This window comes from Rhincodon typus, chromosome 6, assembly GCF_021869965.1.
Source record: "Rhincodon typus isolate 14 chromosome 6, sRhiTyp1.1, whole genome shotgun sequence".
Taxonomy (NCBI): domain Eukaryota; kingdom Metazoa; phylum Chordata; class Chondrichthyes; order Orectolobiformes; family Rhincodontidae; genus Rhincodon; species Rhincodon typus.
This window is the reverse complement of record NC_063337.1, coordinates 28,230,212-28,244,666: the sequence shown is the minus strand read 5'-3', so window position 1 is coordinate 28,244,666 and position 14,455 is coordinate 28,230,212. Positions and strand designations below refer to the sequence as shown.

The 14,455-nt window shown below is 39.6% G+C and overlaps 1 protein-coding gene across 1 annotated transcript in view; it reads left to right on the top strand.

The window, feature by feature from the left end:
• nbeaa (neurobeachin a) overlaps positions 1–14,455 on the top strand; it is an 831,637-nt gene that overhangs the window by 143,897 nt on the left and 673,285 nt on the right. Inside the window, exons 9-10 of the mRNA XM_048597909.1 lie at positions 3,517–3,714; positions 8,405–8,538. Of these exons, the coding sequence (XP_048453866.1) occupies positions 3,517–3,714; positions 8,405–8,538 (332 nt within the window). The remainder of the gene's footprint in view (positions 1–3,516; positions 3,715–8,404; positions 8,539–14,455) is intronic.

The following is a 14,455-nucleotide window of genomic DNA, read 5'->3' as shown; positions in this document are numbered from 1 at the left end:
AAACCGGATGGACTATAACTGGTGTCATATGACTCCTGAATAAATTACGAAACCTTTCACTGTACAAACTCTTGTACAAATTATGTGAGACAATTTTTATATTTGATCTTGGCTGATTTTTAAATCTCATATATGATTAACTGTTTCATTTTAGGTGGTCAGTTAGCTGAGTTAGTTGGATGCTAGTGTGTATTGCAAAATGACACAAATGGTCTAGGGTCTGTTACTGCGTGAGGTTGTCATGATAGCCCTGATTTCTTAACATTGCCCTTAACTTGAGGTGTGGTAACCCTTAGGTTAAATTTCTCACCAGTCATCTCTCTCTAATGAAAGAACAGCCTCCTGGTTGAACAACAGTTCTTCTTTAGCTGTCACTGCAAGGAACAGTTTAAGTGATCATTGTTATTTTTGTGGGTGAATGACTACATTATAAATAAATTTGTGAAAATACTTCAAGGTATTCTTTAGAGGTATTCTTACCTGAGCTCAAAACTTAATTTCATAAATTTGTTTACAACTTGCTGATAATCTGTTCTGTAAACTTTGCCTTGGATATCTCTCCTTTTGGGACTCTTATATTCCTTTTCTGATGTTTTATTCTTCTTGCTGGGCTGTCGCTCCCAATTTATTTTGACTTCTTTGAATGTATGTGTATGATTGATCTCCCTATATGTTCCAATCTTGCTCCTAATTCTCTATTTCTGCTTCTACCTTTGCTTTGAAGTCTTTGTTCTTTCTGCTAATGTCAGTTCATTAGATTGCCCTTTTAGTGTGTAATCCAATTTCATCCTTCCACTGATTGTTAACTCCAACTGTGTTTGTTTCTCTATTTCCATATTAGCTATATTTAACCCATTTTAAAATAGCTCTTACTGTGGGCCAGACCTTCAAGCTCAGAATGAAAAAAGACAATTTGAATGGAAGTACCAAAAAAACCCACTAGAAGTAAATTTAAAAAAAAAACAAAGTTGCAGACCAAAAAATGATGACTTTAATAGGTAGAAAACCTCAATAGTAAAGAAAGAAAAGCGTTAAAGGAGACAGGGACCTTTTTTAGAAGGAGAGCAAGAAACTGCTAAATGAATATGAAATGTTTATGTAATTTAAGTTTTGTAAATTGTCCAAATTTTCCGACTTTTTCAGTGAACAATGAATGCAGTTAGAGGTTTGTTACTTTAAATAACTGTACCTAAATGCATATTAATATTTTACTCTGCATTTGGATACGTTTTCTCTGCTCTTCTGATTTGCAACTTCTATTCTGCATGCATGATTCTATAGTTATGACTCTCTTCATGTTTTGGCCTCAGTCCCTCTTTAACACGTTAGTATCTCCTGTGTGTAAAAATGTAAACACTGACATTTATAGAATGCCTTTCATGAGAATTGGATGTCTCAAAGTACTTTACAACTAATAAAGTACTTTTGCAGTGTAGTCATTGTAGTAATGTGGAAATGTGTCAGCTAATTTGCACACAGCAAATTCCTACAAATAGCCTTGTGATAATGACCAGATAATCTGTTTTTGTGATTTTGACTGAGCGATAAATATTGGCCAGGACCCTGGAGATAACAATCCTGACCTCTCTTGAAGTATTGCCATCAGATCTTTTACACAAACCCAAGCAAGCAGATGGGGCCTTGGTTTAATGTCTAATCTAAAAGACAGTACCATTGATGGCAGAGCACTCTTTCGTCACTACACCAAAGTGTTATTATTGCAGTGCATGCCATCTGTTATGTTATTCATGTTACTCTTCTCTGATGCTTGCCAGAGATGACCATGATAAAGAAAGTGTCTCGTTCTTTGCTGTACATATAATCACAGTTTTTGGGATATTTAATTGAAAACATAAAGCAGCTACATAAATTGAAATGACATGCTTATGTTTATAGGCAAGCTCTGGAGTGGGTCTTCATGACTCAAGCAAGAACCACCAACTAAACCACCACTGACAATGTTTTGTATCAACCATAAATATATGAATTTGATCAAAAATGCATATTTTATATTTGAAACGATCATCATTGATAACCACATCATGCTTTTTACTGTCCCTTTTTCTCAACCCTGATAGGGCAACACAGGCAGGTGCAAAAAAGGTTGATAGAGGGTTCTAGAGAGGATGTGTGCTCTGATGTGGCATGTAATTCACTGGATTGAAATATTTTAATTTTCTCCATGGAAAACTTATTTAAAATGACTATTAATGTCATCTGTCAACTTTCTGCTATGCAGTCCCAATTTACTACAAGACACCCAAATTTACTACATCCCAGTTCTTGGTTGTTTTCTTCCTTCCTGTCATGGTCATTAACCCTGTTTACTCCCATTCACTTTGTCTCGGTTGAGCCTTGACTTACATCCCATCTTCGGCTTCATGCCGTGTGCTCCTCACCAAGAGCTCATAGTTTCTCCCAGCTCATTTTCCCTTCTATCACGTATAGATATCAATCCTCCTTGTTCCTAGCAAATCTGAACTCTTTTTGGGCCCACAGTTGTATTTCTTGCTCGTCTCATAGTGGATTCTGACTTGTCAGTGCTGCTTAGGGCAGAGGTTCCAGATCTATTGCTCCTGCTTTAAAGTAGATAAAACAAAAATTAAGTCAATAAGTAAAGGAATGTGAAAGAAAACTGAAGGGAAGATAAACTTTGAATGAGCATGAGTCTGGGAGGCAGAAGGGAAGGAGAGGCAGACTGAAAAACAAATTTTATGAAAAGCGCAGTTGAGAATTGGAACAAATACAGCACTGGAAACAGTTATTAAATAGGAAAGAACTTTTTAACAATTTGTCCATGAAAATATTATGAGGCCAGCTAGAACATGTTGCTCTTTTAAAAATGTTATAATTGTGACAGCAAAGCTATAATTCTCTTTCAGCATTTTATGTGGAGTATGGTGATAATGGAGCATGATTGGGTGTTATAGAATGGGGATTTATAGTCATTAAGGAGTTCTTTTTAAAAAATGTTGAAGGACTGAGTTGGTAAGCAAGCTCTGTTCTTCACATATAAATTCAAAATAACCTATACTGATAGAATGAACTTCAATGCATGTTCATCCACAGCCAACTATGGACAGGTTTCATGGTTGCTAATATTAATAGCCACTGAACATGGGGGCAAGATAGTAACTTCATCTTTGCTGCACAAAAATACTAAAAACTATACCAGACAACAAAGTCATTGTTAAAAGTTGAATTTATTTTGCATTTTTAGAGGAAACAATATAGATTGTAAGGATATACATTTATATAAAAAGAACTGTATCAATAATTTTTGAATGCTCTAACTGTTCCACTTGTGAAGAATAGCTGCGTAACTAACTTGTGTATATTTGGAAGAAACATTGCATTAAACAGTTTGTAGCAAACTATTTGTTACATTTCTAAAGTCAAGTTCTAATAGATGTGATTTTTTATCTTATACTATTATGTAATATTGACTACAATGTTTTAGTATTGTGAAATATTTTAACTGTGTAGGAAAATATAAACCAATGTATTATCTTTCAGAGTACCTTTAAGTTTAAATCGGAGAGTGACATCCACCTTGCGGAACACCATAAACAAGTTTTATATGATGGGAAGCTGGCTAGTAACATTGCCTTTACATATAATGCCAAAGCTACTGATGCACAGCTTTGCCTTGAGTCATCGCCAAAGGAAAACCCCTCAATTTTTGTACATTCTCCACATGCACTAATGCTGCAGGTTAGCATTAAAATCTTATGCTTATGTGATTTCCACAAACAGAAGTTGCTGAAGAAACTCAGCAGGTCTGGTAGCATCTATAGAGAGAAAAACAGTTAACTTTTAGATTCCAATAATTCTCTTCTTCAGAACACAAACCTACTGGGTTTCTCCACTTCGTTTTTATTTCAGCTCTTCAGCATTTGCAGTACTTTGCTTTTATTTGATTTCTACAGATCTCTGATTTACAAGTTAATTATTATGAATTTGACTGTGATGAGTTCTGTAATGAAATTTTCAAAATCATGTAACAAAAAGTTTGCTTTCCTTACTATGATTTTATAACTGAATATAATACATTATGGAATGTTGCTGGTTTTCTTCTCAGGAAATATGTAAATATAGCTACATTGGGGAATTTCCTGTTGTCAAAATCAACTGATGCTTCTTTTCCAGTTTATTGGGCTGTGAGAATTATTTTGTGCTTAGTTATAACTTAGCAGTAGCTGATTACAATCAGGCACATTGAAGCCAGAACATTTGTTTTCAGGAAAGTAATGCTTGGATTCATTTCTATTGATCTTTCTTTTGAGGTCCAACATCTCTTGAGCTTATAGAGTGTCTGTTAATCACAACACAGTATCGCTTATGAGCTGACCACCTGCAAAATACTTGAGAGTGGCCTAATTTTCATCTTGCCAATATGCTTTGCAGAGGATGGAAGCACTGCCAGACACCCAGTATTTCCCTTCCATCCTCCCATTTGTACAAGTCAAGGTGATCAAAAGTTGATGTGGTCTGAAATAGCATGAATTTTTGTGTTTAGTATTTTCATTAACAATGGCCCATCATTTGTCAAATACGCATTTGAAATTTACTGCTGTTGCCGGACTTCGCACACTGCACCCAGACCTGCCACTCTGTGTACTGTTAATTTTCTGTCAAGAAATTACTTAAGTTTTCAGTGTCTTCCCAATGTCATAGAAATATACAGCATGGAAACAGGCCCTTCGGCCCGACTTGTCCATGCTGACCAGGTTTCCTAAGTTGAGCTTGTCCCTTCTGCCTTTGTTTGGCCCATATCCCTCTAAACCTTCCCTATCCATGTACCTGTCCAAATGTCTTAAATGTTGTAATTGTACCCGTCTCTGCCTCTGGCAGCTCATTTTGTACACATACTACCCTCTATGTGGAAACGTTGTTCCCTCTGATCCCTTTTAAATCTTTCCCCTCTCACCTTTAAACCTATGCTCTCTAGTTTTGGGCTCCCCTACCCTGGGGAAAAAACTTGGCTATTCACCTTATCTAAGCCTCTCATGATTTTATAAATGTCTGTAAGGTCACCCTTCAGCCTCCTATGCTCAGGGGGAAAAAGTCCATGGTATTCAGGTTCTCCTTATAACTCAAACCTTCCCAGTGTTGCTAATATCCTTGTAAATCTTTTTTGCACACTTTCCAGTTTAATAACATCCCTTCTATAGCAAGGTGACCAGAATTGTAGGGAGTACTCCAAATGCGGCCTTACCAATGTCTTGTACAGTGAAACATGATGTTTCAACTCCTATACTCAATACTCTGATCGATGAAGGCAAGCTTGCCAAACCCCTTCTTCACCAACCTGTCTACCTGTGATAACAAGGTGTAGACCTGGATGAACACAGCAGGCCAAGCAGATCAGAGGAGCAGGAAGGCTGACGTTTCGGGCCTAGACCACCTGTGATTACACTTTCAAGGCATTATGTACCTGCACCCCCTCAGTCTCTCTGCTCGACAATGCTCCCCAGAGCACTACCATTATCTCAATAAGAAACAAAAACAGAAATTGCTGGATTAGCTCAACAGGTCTGGCAGCATCTGTGGAGAGAAATCAGATCAACATTTCAGTTCCAGTGACCCTTCCTCAGAACCCTGGACCCGAAACATTAACTCTAATATTTCTCTACAGATGCTGCCAGACCTGCTGAGCTCTTCCAGCAATTTATGCTTTTGTTTCTGATTTCCAGCATCCACGGTTCTTTCGGTTTTTATTAACTGTGTACCAAAATGCAACACCTCGCATTTATCTGAATTAGACTGAATTAAGGTCATAGGGATTTACCTACCTCTAAAACCTTAGATTTATCTACCTTTACGCATTTTAAGACATCCAGCACCTCCTCTTCTGTGATGTGGACTGTTTTCAAGACGTTCACTATTTATTTCCCCCAATTCCTTGGCTTCCATGTCTTTCTCCACAGTAAATACTGTTACAAAACATTTGATTAGTATCTTGTGTGATTCCACGCATAGAGGGCCACGTTAATCTTTAAGGGGCCCTATTCTCGCTAGTTATTCTTTTGCCCTGTACATACTTTCGCAATCTCTTTGGATTCTCCTTCACCTTACCTTGTCAAAGCTATCACACATCCCCTTATGCTCTCCTGAGTTCCCTCTTAAGTGTACTCCTGCACCCCCTGTACTCCTCAAGGGATTCACTTGGTCCCAGCTGCCTATACTTGACACATGCCTCCTTTGTTTGCTTGACCAGATCCTCATTGTCTCTAGTCTCTAGAAATATCTGTAGAAATATTAGAGTTAACATTTCGGGTCCAGGATTCTGAGGAAGGATCACTGGAACTGAAATGTTGATTCTGATTTCTGTCCACAGATGCTGCCAGACCAGTTGAGCTAATCCAGCAATTTCTGTTTTTGTTATCCAGTGTTTCCTACTCCTTCAAGCCTTGTCCTTCACACTGACAGGAACATGCTGGCCCTGAACCTCGTTATCTTGCTTTTGAAAGCCACCCACTTGCCAAACATCCCTTTACCTGTGAACTGCCACCCCCAATCAACTTTAGAAATTCCTGTATAATACCATCAAAATTGGCCTTGCTCCAGTTTAGAACATTAACTAGTGGACCAACCCCGTCCTGTTCCATAACTATTTTAAAACTGATAGAATTATGATCATTGGTGCCAAAGTGATCCTTCACTGACACGTCAGTCACTTGCCCTGCCTTATCCCTGCCTTATTAGTTTTGCCCCTTCTCTAGTAGGGTCATCTGCGTATCAATTGGGAAATTCTTCCTGAATGCACTTAACAAATTCCTCCCCATATAAGCCCTTATCACAAGGCAGTCCCAGTCTATGTTTGGTAAGTTAAAATTGCCTACAATTACCACCCTACTATTCTTACAACTATTTGTGATCTCCGTACATATTTGCTCTTCAAATTCCTGCTGACTATTGGAGGGCCTCCCTATAGTACAATTCCATCAAAGTGATCACCTCCTTCTTATTTCTCAGTTCCACTCATATAGCTTCATTGGATGATCCCTCAGGATTATCTGGTCTAAGTACTGCCATGTAGTGATATCCTTGCTCCCTTCAGATCTCTTAAGGAGTGAATCCAGGGCCAAGTGTGTGTACTTTCTGGCAGAATTTTCTGATGGGCACCTCTTTGGTAAATTTGCAGGGGCATAAGGTGATGCACCCCATTTGTGCCTTCACATCTCATTTGCATTGCATGTATGTATCCTTCTCCCTATTGAAGAAGAACCATAGGGAAGTAATGTATTCCGGATGGATTTTGTGTGACTAGATTTGAATTTGTTTGAGGACATACCATGGAGGATTGATGAGAGCAGTGCATTTGATATAATGTAATAACTCTTAGCAAGACTTTAGCTTAGGTTCCATAAATAAGACTGGCCACATAAGTAAAAGCCCATGGGATCCATGTCAAGGAGGCAAGTTAGATCCAAAACTGGCTTCAAGGCAGGAATAAAGGATAATCATTGATGGTTGTATTTTGTGACTGCAAGGCTGTTTCAGATGGGTTACGCACAGCTTAGTACTAGGCTCCTTGCTTTTTCTGGTATATATTAACCACTGGGATTTGAATGTAGGGGTTATGATTATCAAGTCATGATTATAAAGAAAGATTGGACAGGCTAGCTTGTTTTCTTTCGAACAGAAGTAGCTGAGTTGAGTCCTAGTTCAAGTTTTGAAAATTATGCAGTGGGTAGATAGCATGGTGGCAATGCTGAAAACAACAACCCACGATAGTGCTTGATAACCATTGTATATGCGATACTTGTGGCAAATTTTGCCTCTTATGTATTGGTTTTTTAGACTATTAGCCAAAAGTTTACTATCTATAACTACCCTATCTCCAATGGATTTCATTTGCTGTGTAATTTTATGCAGATGGAAGGATGCTGATGATGATACAGGACTAGTTAGAGTATATAGGAAAGTCCTATTCTGCTTAGTTAAGGGTTGGGATTCATAAGCAGCAAGTATTTTAATGTAATAATTAGGTTTACAGGGGAAAGCTTTTTTGCCAGGGGATGGATGGATCTGAAGCTCACTGCCTAAAAGGATGGTAAATGCATGAATCCCTCCGAACATGTAACATGTGTTTGGACACACATGTTGTGCTGTAATTAATAAGGTTATGACCCAAAAGCTGGAATATTGGAGCAGGCTGGCCATGTGCACATGATGAGCTGAATGGCCTTATTTCATGTTATAAATGTGTATGATTTCTTTGATTTGTTCCTCCCAAAAGTTCAGTGACATGATTCAAATTTGTGTGCCATCACAATGTTGTGATAATTTTGCCCAAGTAAGCTATAATGTTTTAATATTTGATCATCTCAGAGATGAGATGTAGGATTCCTTGTTTTAGAATAAATAATTTTTTTTGTTGTGTTCTGCTTTGCTTTAGGATGTAAAAGCTATTGTGACTCACTCGATTCACAGTGCAATCCACTCTGTTGGTGGCATTCAGGTTCTTTTCCCACTTTTTGCACAGCTGGACTGCCATCAGCCAAATGACAATCAGCTAGAGACAACAGTTTGGTAAGTATTAGACGAAAATTGTGATTGTATGAAGTTTCAGTGGTTAAAATGGAAGTTCTGGGAAAATGTCTTAATGTCATGCTTCCTTCAACGAAGTAACATACTGTTTTGATATGAATAGATTAAATGACATAGTACTTGGGGCTTTAACTGTATTAAATATTTCTTCATCTTAGTCTTTTAGGGAAGTGACAGGAAATTCAGAAATACACATCAGCAACATGTCTATACTGCCTTTAAACAATGTAAGATTTCTAAGGTTGCTCACAGGAGTGGTGTAAAACTAAATTTGACATGGAGCCGCTTCAGCAAATAATAAGGCAGATAATTAAAAGCTAGATTAAAGCAGGTAGGTTTTAAAGGGAACAGAGAGACCATGAATTTTAGAGAAGAATTCCAGAACTTAGGGCCTTGGGAGCTGAGAGCATTGTCACCAGTGGTACAGTGATTAAACTTTGACATGAGCCAGAAGCCAAAGTTGAAGCACGGATATCTGAAGGGATTGTTGGACTTGAAGAGATTACAGAGATAGGAAAAAACATGGTTATAGAATGAAATGGAAATAATTGAAATTTTAAAATTGATGCATTGCTTAACTGGGAGCTAATAGAGATCGGCAGACAAGTGTGATGGCTGTATGGGACTTTGTGCAAATTTGGAATTAATTCACGGGTTTTGATGATGTCAAGTCTACAGAGGGGAACAAAAGCACAATTGGACAGGAAAGCATTGGAATTGTTACGTACAAGAGGCAACAAATTCTGGTGAGCCAAGGAGCTGAGGCAGTGGTGCGATCACATCTTAAATAACTTAAAATTAGATTTTGTGTGCCAGACATACACTGTAGAGAATATTACACTAATTAAGGGTTGAATCAGTTGTTCGGTGCTTTTTGTCGCCTTTATGTATTGGATTTTTTTTTGTTTGGATTGCCTCACAAAATTCCTTAGCCAAGAATGTGTCCACAAAATGGAGTGCAACTTTGACCCATAGACCACAGTTGACTCCATGTTTTATGCTGGCTTATTTCTTGGGAAATACAAAAATAATTCCAAAGTCACAGGTCCCTACACATCCTCCCACTTCAAGTATTTATACAGTTGTTTTTCCTTTCGCCACTCTCTGTAATACATATTCATGATGTAGCTAAACTAACATTTTGTATCATTGGCCACTAGTTTTGACCACAAGTTCACATTTTTTATAAACCTTCAGTGTAACATAACACCTTTGCATATCTCTTTGGCTTTTTGCCGGAAGATGCACAAAATATGGTGACTATGTCTCGTTAATCAAGTGATTAATTAAGGTTGGAAGCTGGGAGAGAAATGGAGCTATGTTTCTCTAGTTTATTTTAGGTACCATGCAGCCTTTTAATGCCAGTGTTCAGAATATCTCCTTATGTCTACTGAAGGACATGAAATGGGTATAGAAGGTAATGTAAGTGTACATACACTAGATGAACAACAGTATTTCAAGGAGTTGGCTCACCATCATTTTCTCCAGAATAAGTCGGGAATGAGCAACAGATGCTGACTTTCCCAACGAAGCTATCGTCCATGAAGGAATACAAGAAAATCATGATCCATTTAAGAATGAATGACTTGTGTAGAACGGACTTGAGGAACTGGCATCTATACCAATGAGCAGTACTGCATGAGTGATACTCATTGGGTTACTAAGCCAAATTGGCATAAAGTCAAGCAAATTAGTGAATTAATTTAGTGACAGAATTTTGTTTTAAATGTAGAAGGCTTGTTAAACAAACTAATGACATGAAAGTAATTGTGATTGACCATTCCAGATTAATTGTTAAGTGAACAATAATTACAAAATGAATGTTGCAGGACTTACAACATTTGAAAAAGACATAACAAAATGGACAAGGAGGAGGAGTGGCCTTGGTGTAACACTGCTACTGGAGAAACTACAGGCCATCTAACTTGATATTAGTTATCATACGGTTTAGAATAACATCAACAGTGTGGGTTTGATTCCCGTTCCCTCTGAGGTATTTTTAAGAACCTGCCTCCTAGCCCTGTTCCTGTAGTGTTGGCAAACCATTAATGTTTTAAAAACTGAGAAGCATACTGAGCCATGAGAAAGCTGAAGCATAAGCATGTAATGAACCAAGGGCTTCCTTCAGTCAGAACACACGTGAATGAATAAATGAATGAGTTGTGAAGTAGTTGCTAAAACTCATAACATGATCGAACAAGTCAGCATGGTTATTTGAAAGGGACATTGTTTTTGCTTATGTAGGGTAGGTAAAGAGGAACCAATAAATGTAGGACTGAATCTTAGATTTTTTTTTGTCAGGTGTCAATTTTGTAGTTTCATTGAGGATTTCTCACCAAGGCCTAGTGCAATCTTTCACTGCATCTTACCAAATTCACCTCACTAATTACCTAACTCACCCCTAAGGTACCCATCTTGCCCAATTCCAGCCCCATTCTACCACTCACTATTCATTGAAGTCACCACTCACTGGATATCTGCCGAAAGTCTAGTGTCCCTGATGCCCGTGCCAAACATAAAAGGTTGCTGTGCGACCGGAGGAGTAGCCTTAAACGACAGATGGGGAAAATGGCGCTGTAATTTTATGACACTGTCCTGGTCAATGGAATAGTCTGGAGGGAGGCAGTTCTCTTCATGGAAGACTGGCAGATGAGGTGATGCCACTGGATCCTGGCAGGCTATTTGGAGGTCATCAGCCTAGTCAGTGCTGTATCTGTGGTCTGGAGGAATGGCGAACAATGCTGCAAGAAGATCTCTTACCTTGTCCAATCTCAAGGTAAGTGCCACACTCTTCTTTCTGAAACGTCACATTCACCTCAGCTTTGCTACTGACCCACCTCCCACTAAGTCTTATGGTCTGCATGCACTATTACAATATCTGCCCTTTTTCATTCACGTTTTCTCCAAAATCCTCTACCCCAACTGGTCCATGACTGGCTGCCTACTCACTTGCCTGGGATAATTCATCACATATTGGTCACCTGCACCAGTGCTAACAGCTGTGCTACCCACTTACACCTCAACCAATCTCTCCCCTTCTCCTATTACAGGAGGAAACAGCCCATACCCAGGCAGAAGGAGATACAGTGGGTGGAGGGCTACCTGCTATTAGGCCCCTCATCCTCCATGTGAAGAGAATCCTTTCCTTCACAGGAGATGTCCATGATGCCGAAACATGCATGTCTTGCCAATTAAGTGTGTATCAATTTTGATTCCACTTCACCTCTCACATTGAATAACACTGAAGGTCAGATCATTGCACGCCACTTCTTACCATTGGATGTGTCACCTTCTTTCCTTTGAGTCTTGAAAATGCCAGTGGAATGACCACAATCCCAGCAAAGAAACAGACAGCTCCACCAGAAGCCTCCTCTTTGACCTCTGAGGAAGAGTTCCAAGGCCTCACAGGAAGCATAGCCAAGGCTGCCTCCTGCACTCCCCCACCAGCTCAGATATTGATGTTTTGGTGGGAACGTAATTTTTATAACATTTGGGAGCCTTAGCTGATGAGTCCGTCATTGCGACAGCTCTGCAACTGACCGAAGAAGAAAACTTCTAGTTGCTGGCACTGATAAAGCTGCTGGAGACCATCCACCTACCGAGCGCCAGTCAGGGGAGAACGCTGTCGTGTTGACAGTCAAGAATTTTCATTAGGATGCACAAAAGGGTAAAGGAACAACGGGCAGGTATGCTGGAGGCAATAGTCCTCATTGCCTAGAGAATGCAGTTCTACAGTTACACTATGGAGACCCAGCTGCCTCAAGTACGTGATTAACTAGCTACGTCCAAGGACAGTTTGGTGACTGACATGGAGATCCAGGTCCAGTACATTCAGGGTCTTCTCGATACATGCACACACCTGAACCCAATCACCCCAACCAATGGTCCTCATGATTGAATGTATGACATCAGGAGCAGGGAAACAAACATCTACTCAGATGCCCCTTCTACACAAGGAGATTGGACAGTGCCTAGAGGCCCCCAACTAGGGGAGGCTTGGTCTTCTACTTCCGTCCTGTCTGCCCTTATCTGATCTGTGGAAGTTAAATTCAGGAGCAGACCCTCCTGGGATCATCCCGCGAAACCTCCAAGGCCAACAGGCTCCAACACCTGTTCATTTGAATCTCTGTCTATCCCTGAATGTAACGGCTATCATGATGCCTAAACGTGTCCACACAGAGTGTACCATGGAGCGATATTTGTGCTGAGAACCTGCTGCATCATGTAGAAGCAAAATGAAATAGGCATATATAGGACAATGGGTTCAGCTGGCACCCTTTTGATCAACCATTGCTATTCTTTCTCTGGCTTCTGTGTGCAAAAGTGTTAGTCTTGAATGATATGGTCAACAATGTCTGGGGTACAGAGGAGTATTGCATTTGGAGACAATGTGGCGAGTCTTTTACCTGTGCATTACAGGGTTCTGTTTGTAATGTGTTGCCCTTTAAATGGCTTCACATTGGTGGATCTTGCAACCCCTCCCTCACAGATCAGGACACTTATCCTATGCATTCAGGATTTTATTGTGACCATTTTCTTTTCCATTGCACAATTTTTTATTTCTAGCACAATGAAAGGCAGCAACAAACATACTTTGAGCAGTGGTTTCTAGCCTCAGTCTTTACATAAGTTTCTGGTATATGATCCAATGTGCCTTGCATGAAGATATCCTAGCTCTTTGCTGAGGACTACTGACCAGCAAGACAAACTGCTCAGTTGAGTGCTTGTGTGAATAGACAAAGCAGGGGTGCTGTCAGCATCCAGGTAGATGCTAAATGAGTGAGCGCTAACAGAGCTAGCTAGCAGCCCTACTATACAGCTTGAGATGCAACCTGATCAAATTCATGAGCTGAGTCCCTGTCCCTGTGTGCAAAATGTCATTATAGTAGCATTTTGATGCCAGTTTCCAGTGTACCCTGAAATGCAAGTCTAAACTCAGAGTATTCTGCAAGTATATTGTGAAGGACATGAGGATCCTGAGGTGTTGGCAATTATTGGAGACTAATATCCGTGGATAAGTGACGCATGTGGATGTTGCCCATGGATCGTGCCCTGAAATCTTCAGCATGGTGAATGACATGGAGGCTCTTCACAGTTGGCTGTGAGCTGAAATCACCAGATACCTGTTCTGACTTCCATGTCAAGAACATTTGGCATCTAGTTTGCTTGCAGTGTTGTGTGACACAATGCTGTGTATAAATGATGCAAGTTGAGCAATTAATAAGGTAATTAACAAGCAATGGTCCACTTAATTGGCAACTTGTTGCTGCCTTGCAAGAAACTCACCTTGACCCCTGGAACTTATATAAAAGATATACCAAGCTGTTCTGGCCTTTGAGATAGGCCTCATTGGGCTTGTTGCACAATTCTGACACATTTTTTGCCATTGCACTTGTTGTTCAGGCCCCCATAAAATTCCACTTGTAATATATTTGATAAGGCGCCACGCAAAAGGTTAGTGCATAAGATGACAGCTAATAGAGTAGGGGTGATGTTACAGAAGCGTGAATGGAGGATTGGGTAATGTACTGGAAGAAGAGAATAGGCATAAATGGGGCATTTTCAAGATGACAAGTTGTGACTGGTAGAATTACAAAAGCATTGGTCAGTTGCCTATTTTCAATCTATATTAATGTCTTGGACCAAGGGAAAAGGTCATGTATCCAAGATTGCTATTGATTAAAAAGCTAGGTGGAAATGCAAGCTGTGAGGAGAATGCCAAGAGACTGCCATCAGAGGTTCAGTGAGCAGTCAAGAATGTGGCTGAGATATTGTGAGGAGGTGTTCATTTTGGTAATAAGAATAGATAAACAGAATATAAATGCATTGAGATCGCAAGAACTGCAGATGCTGGAGTCAGAGATGACAAAGTGTGGAGCTGGAAGAACACAGCAGGCCA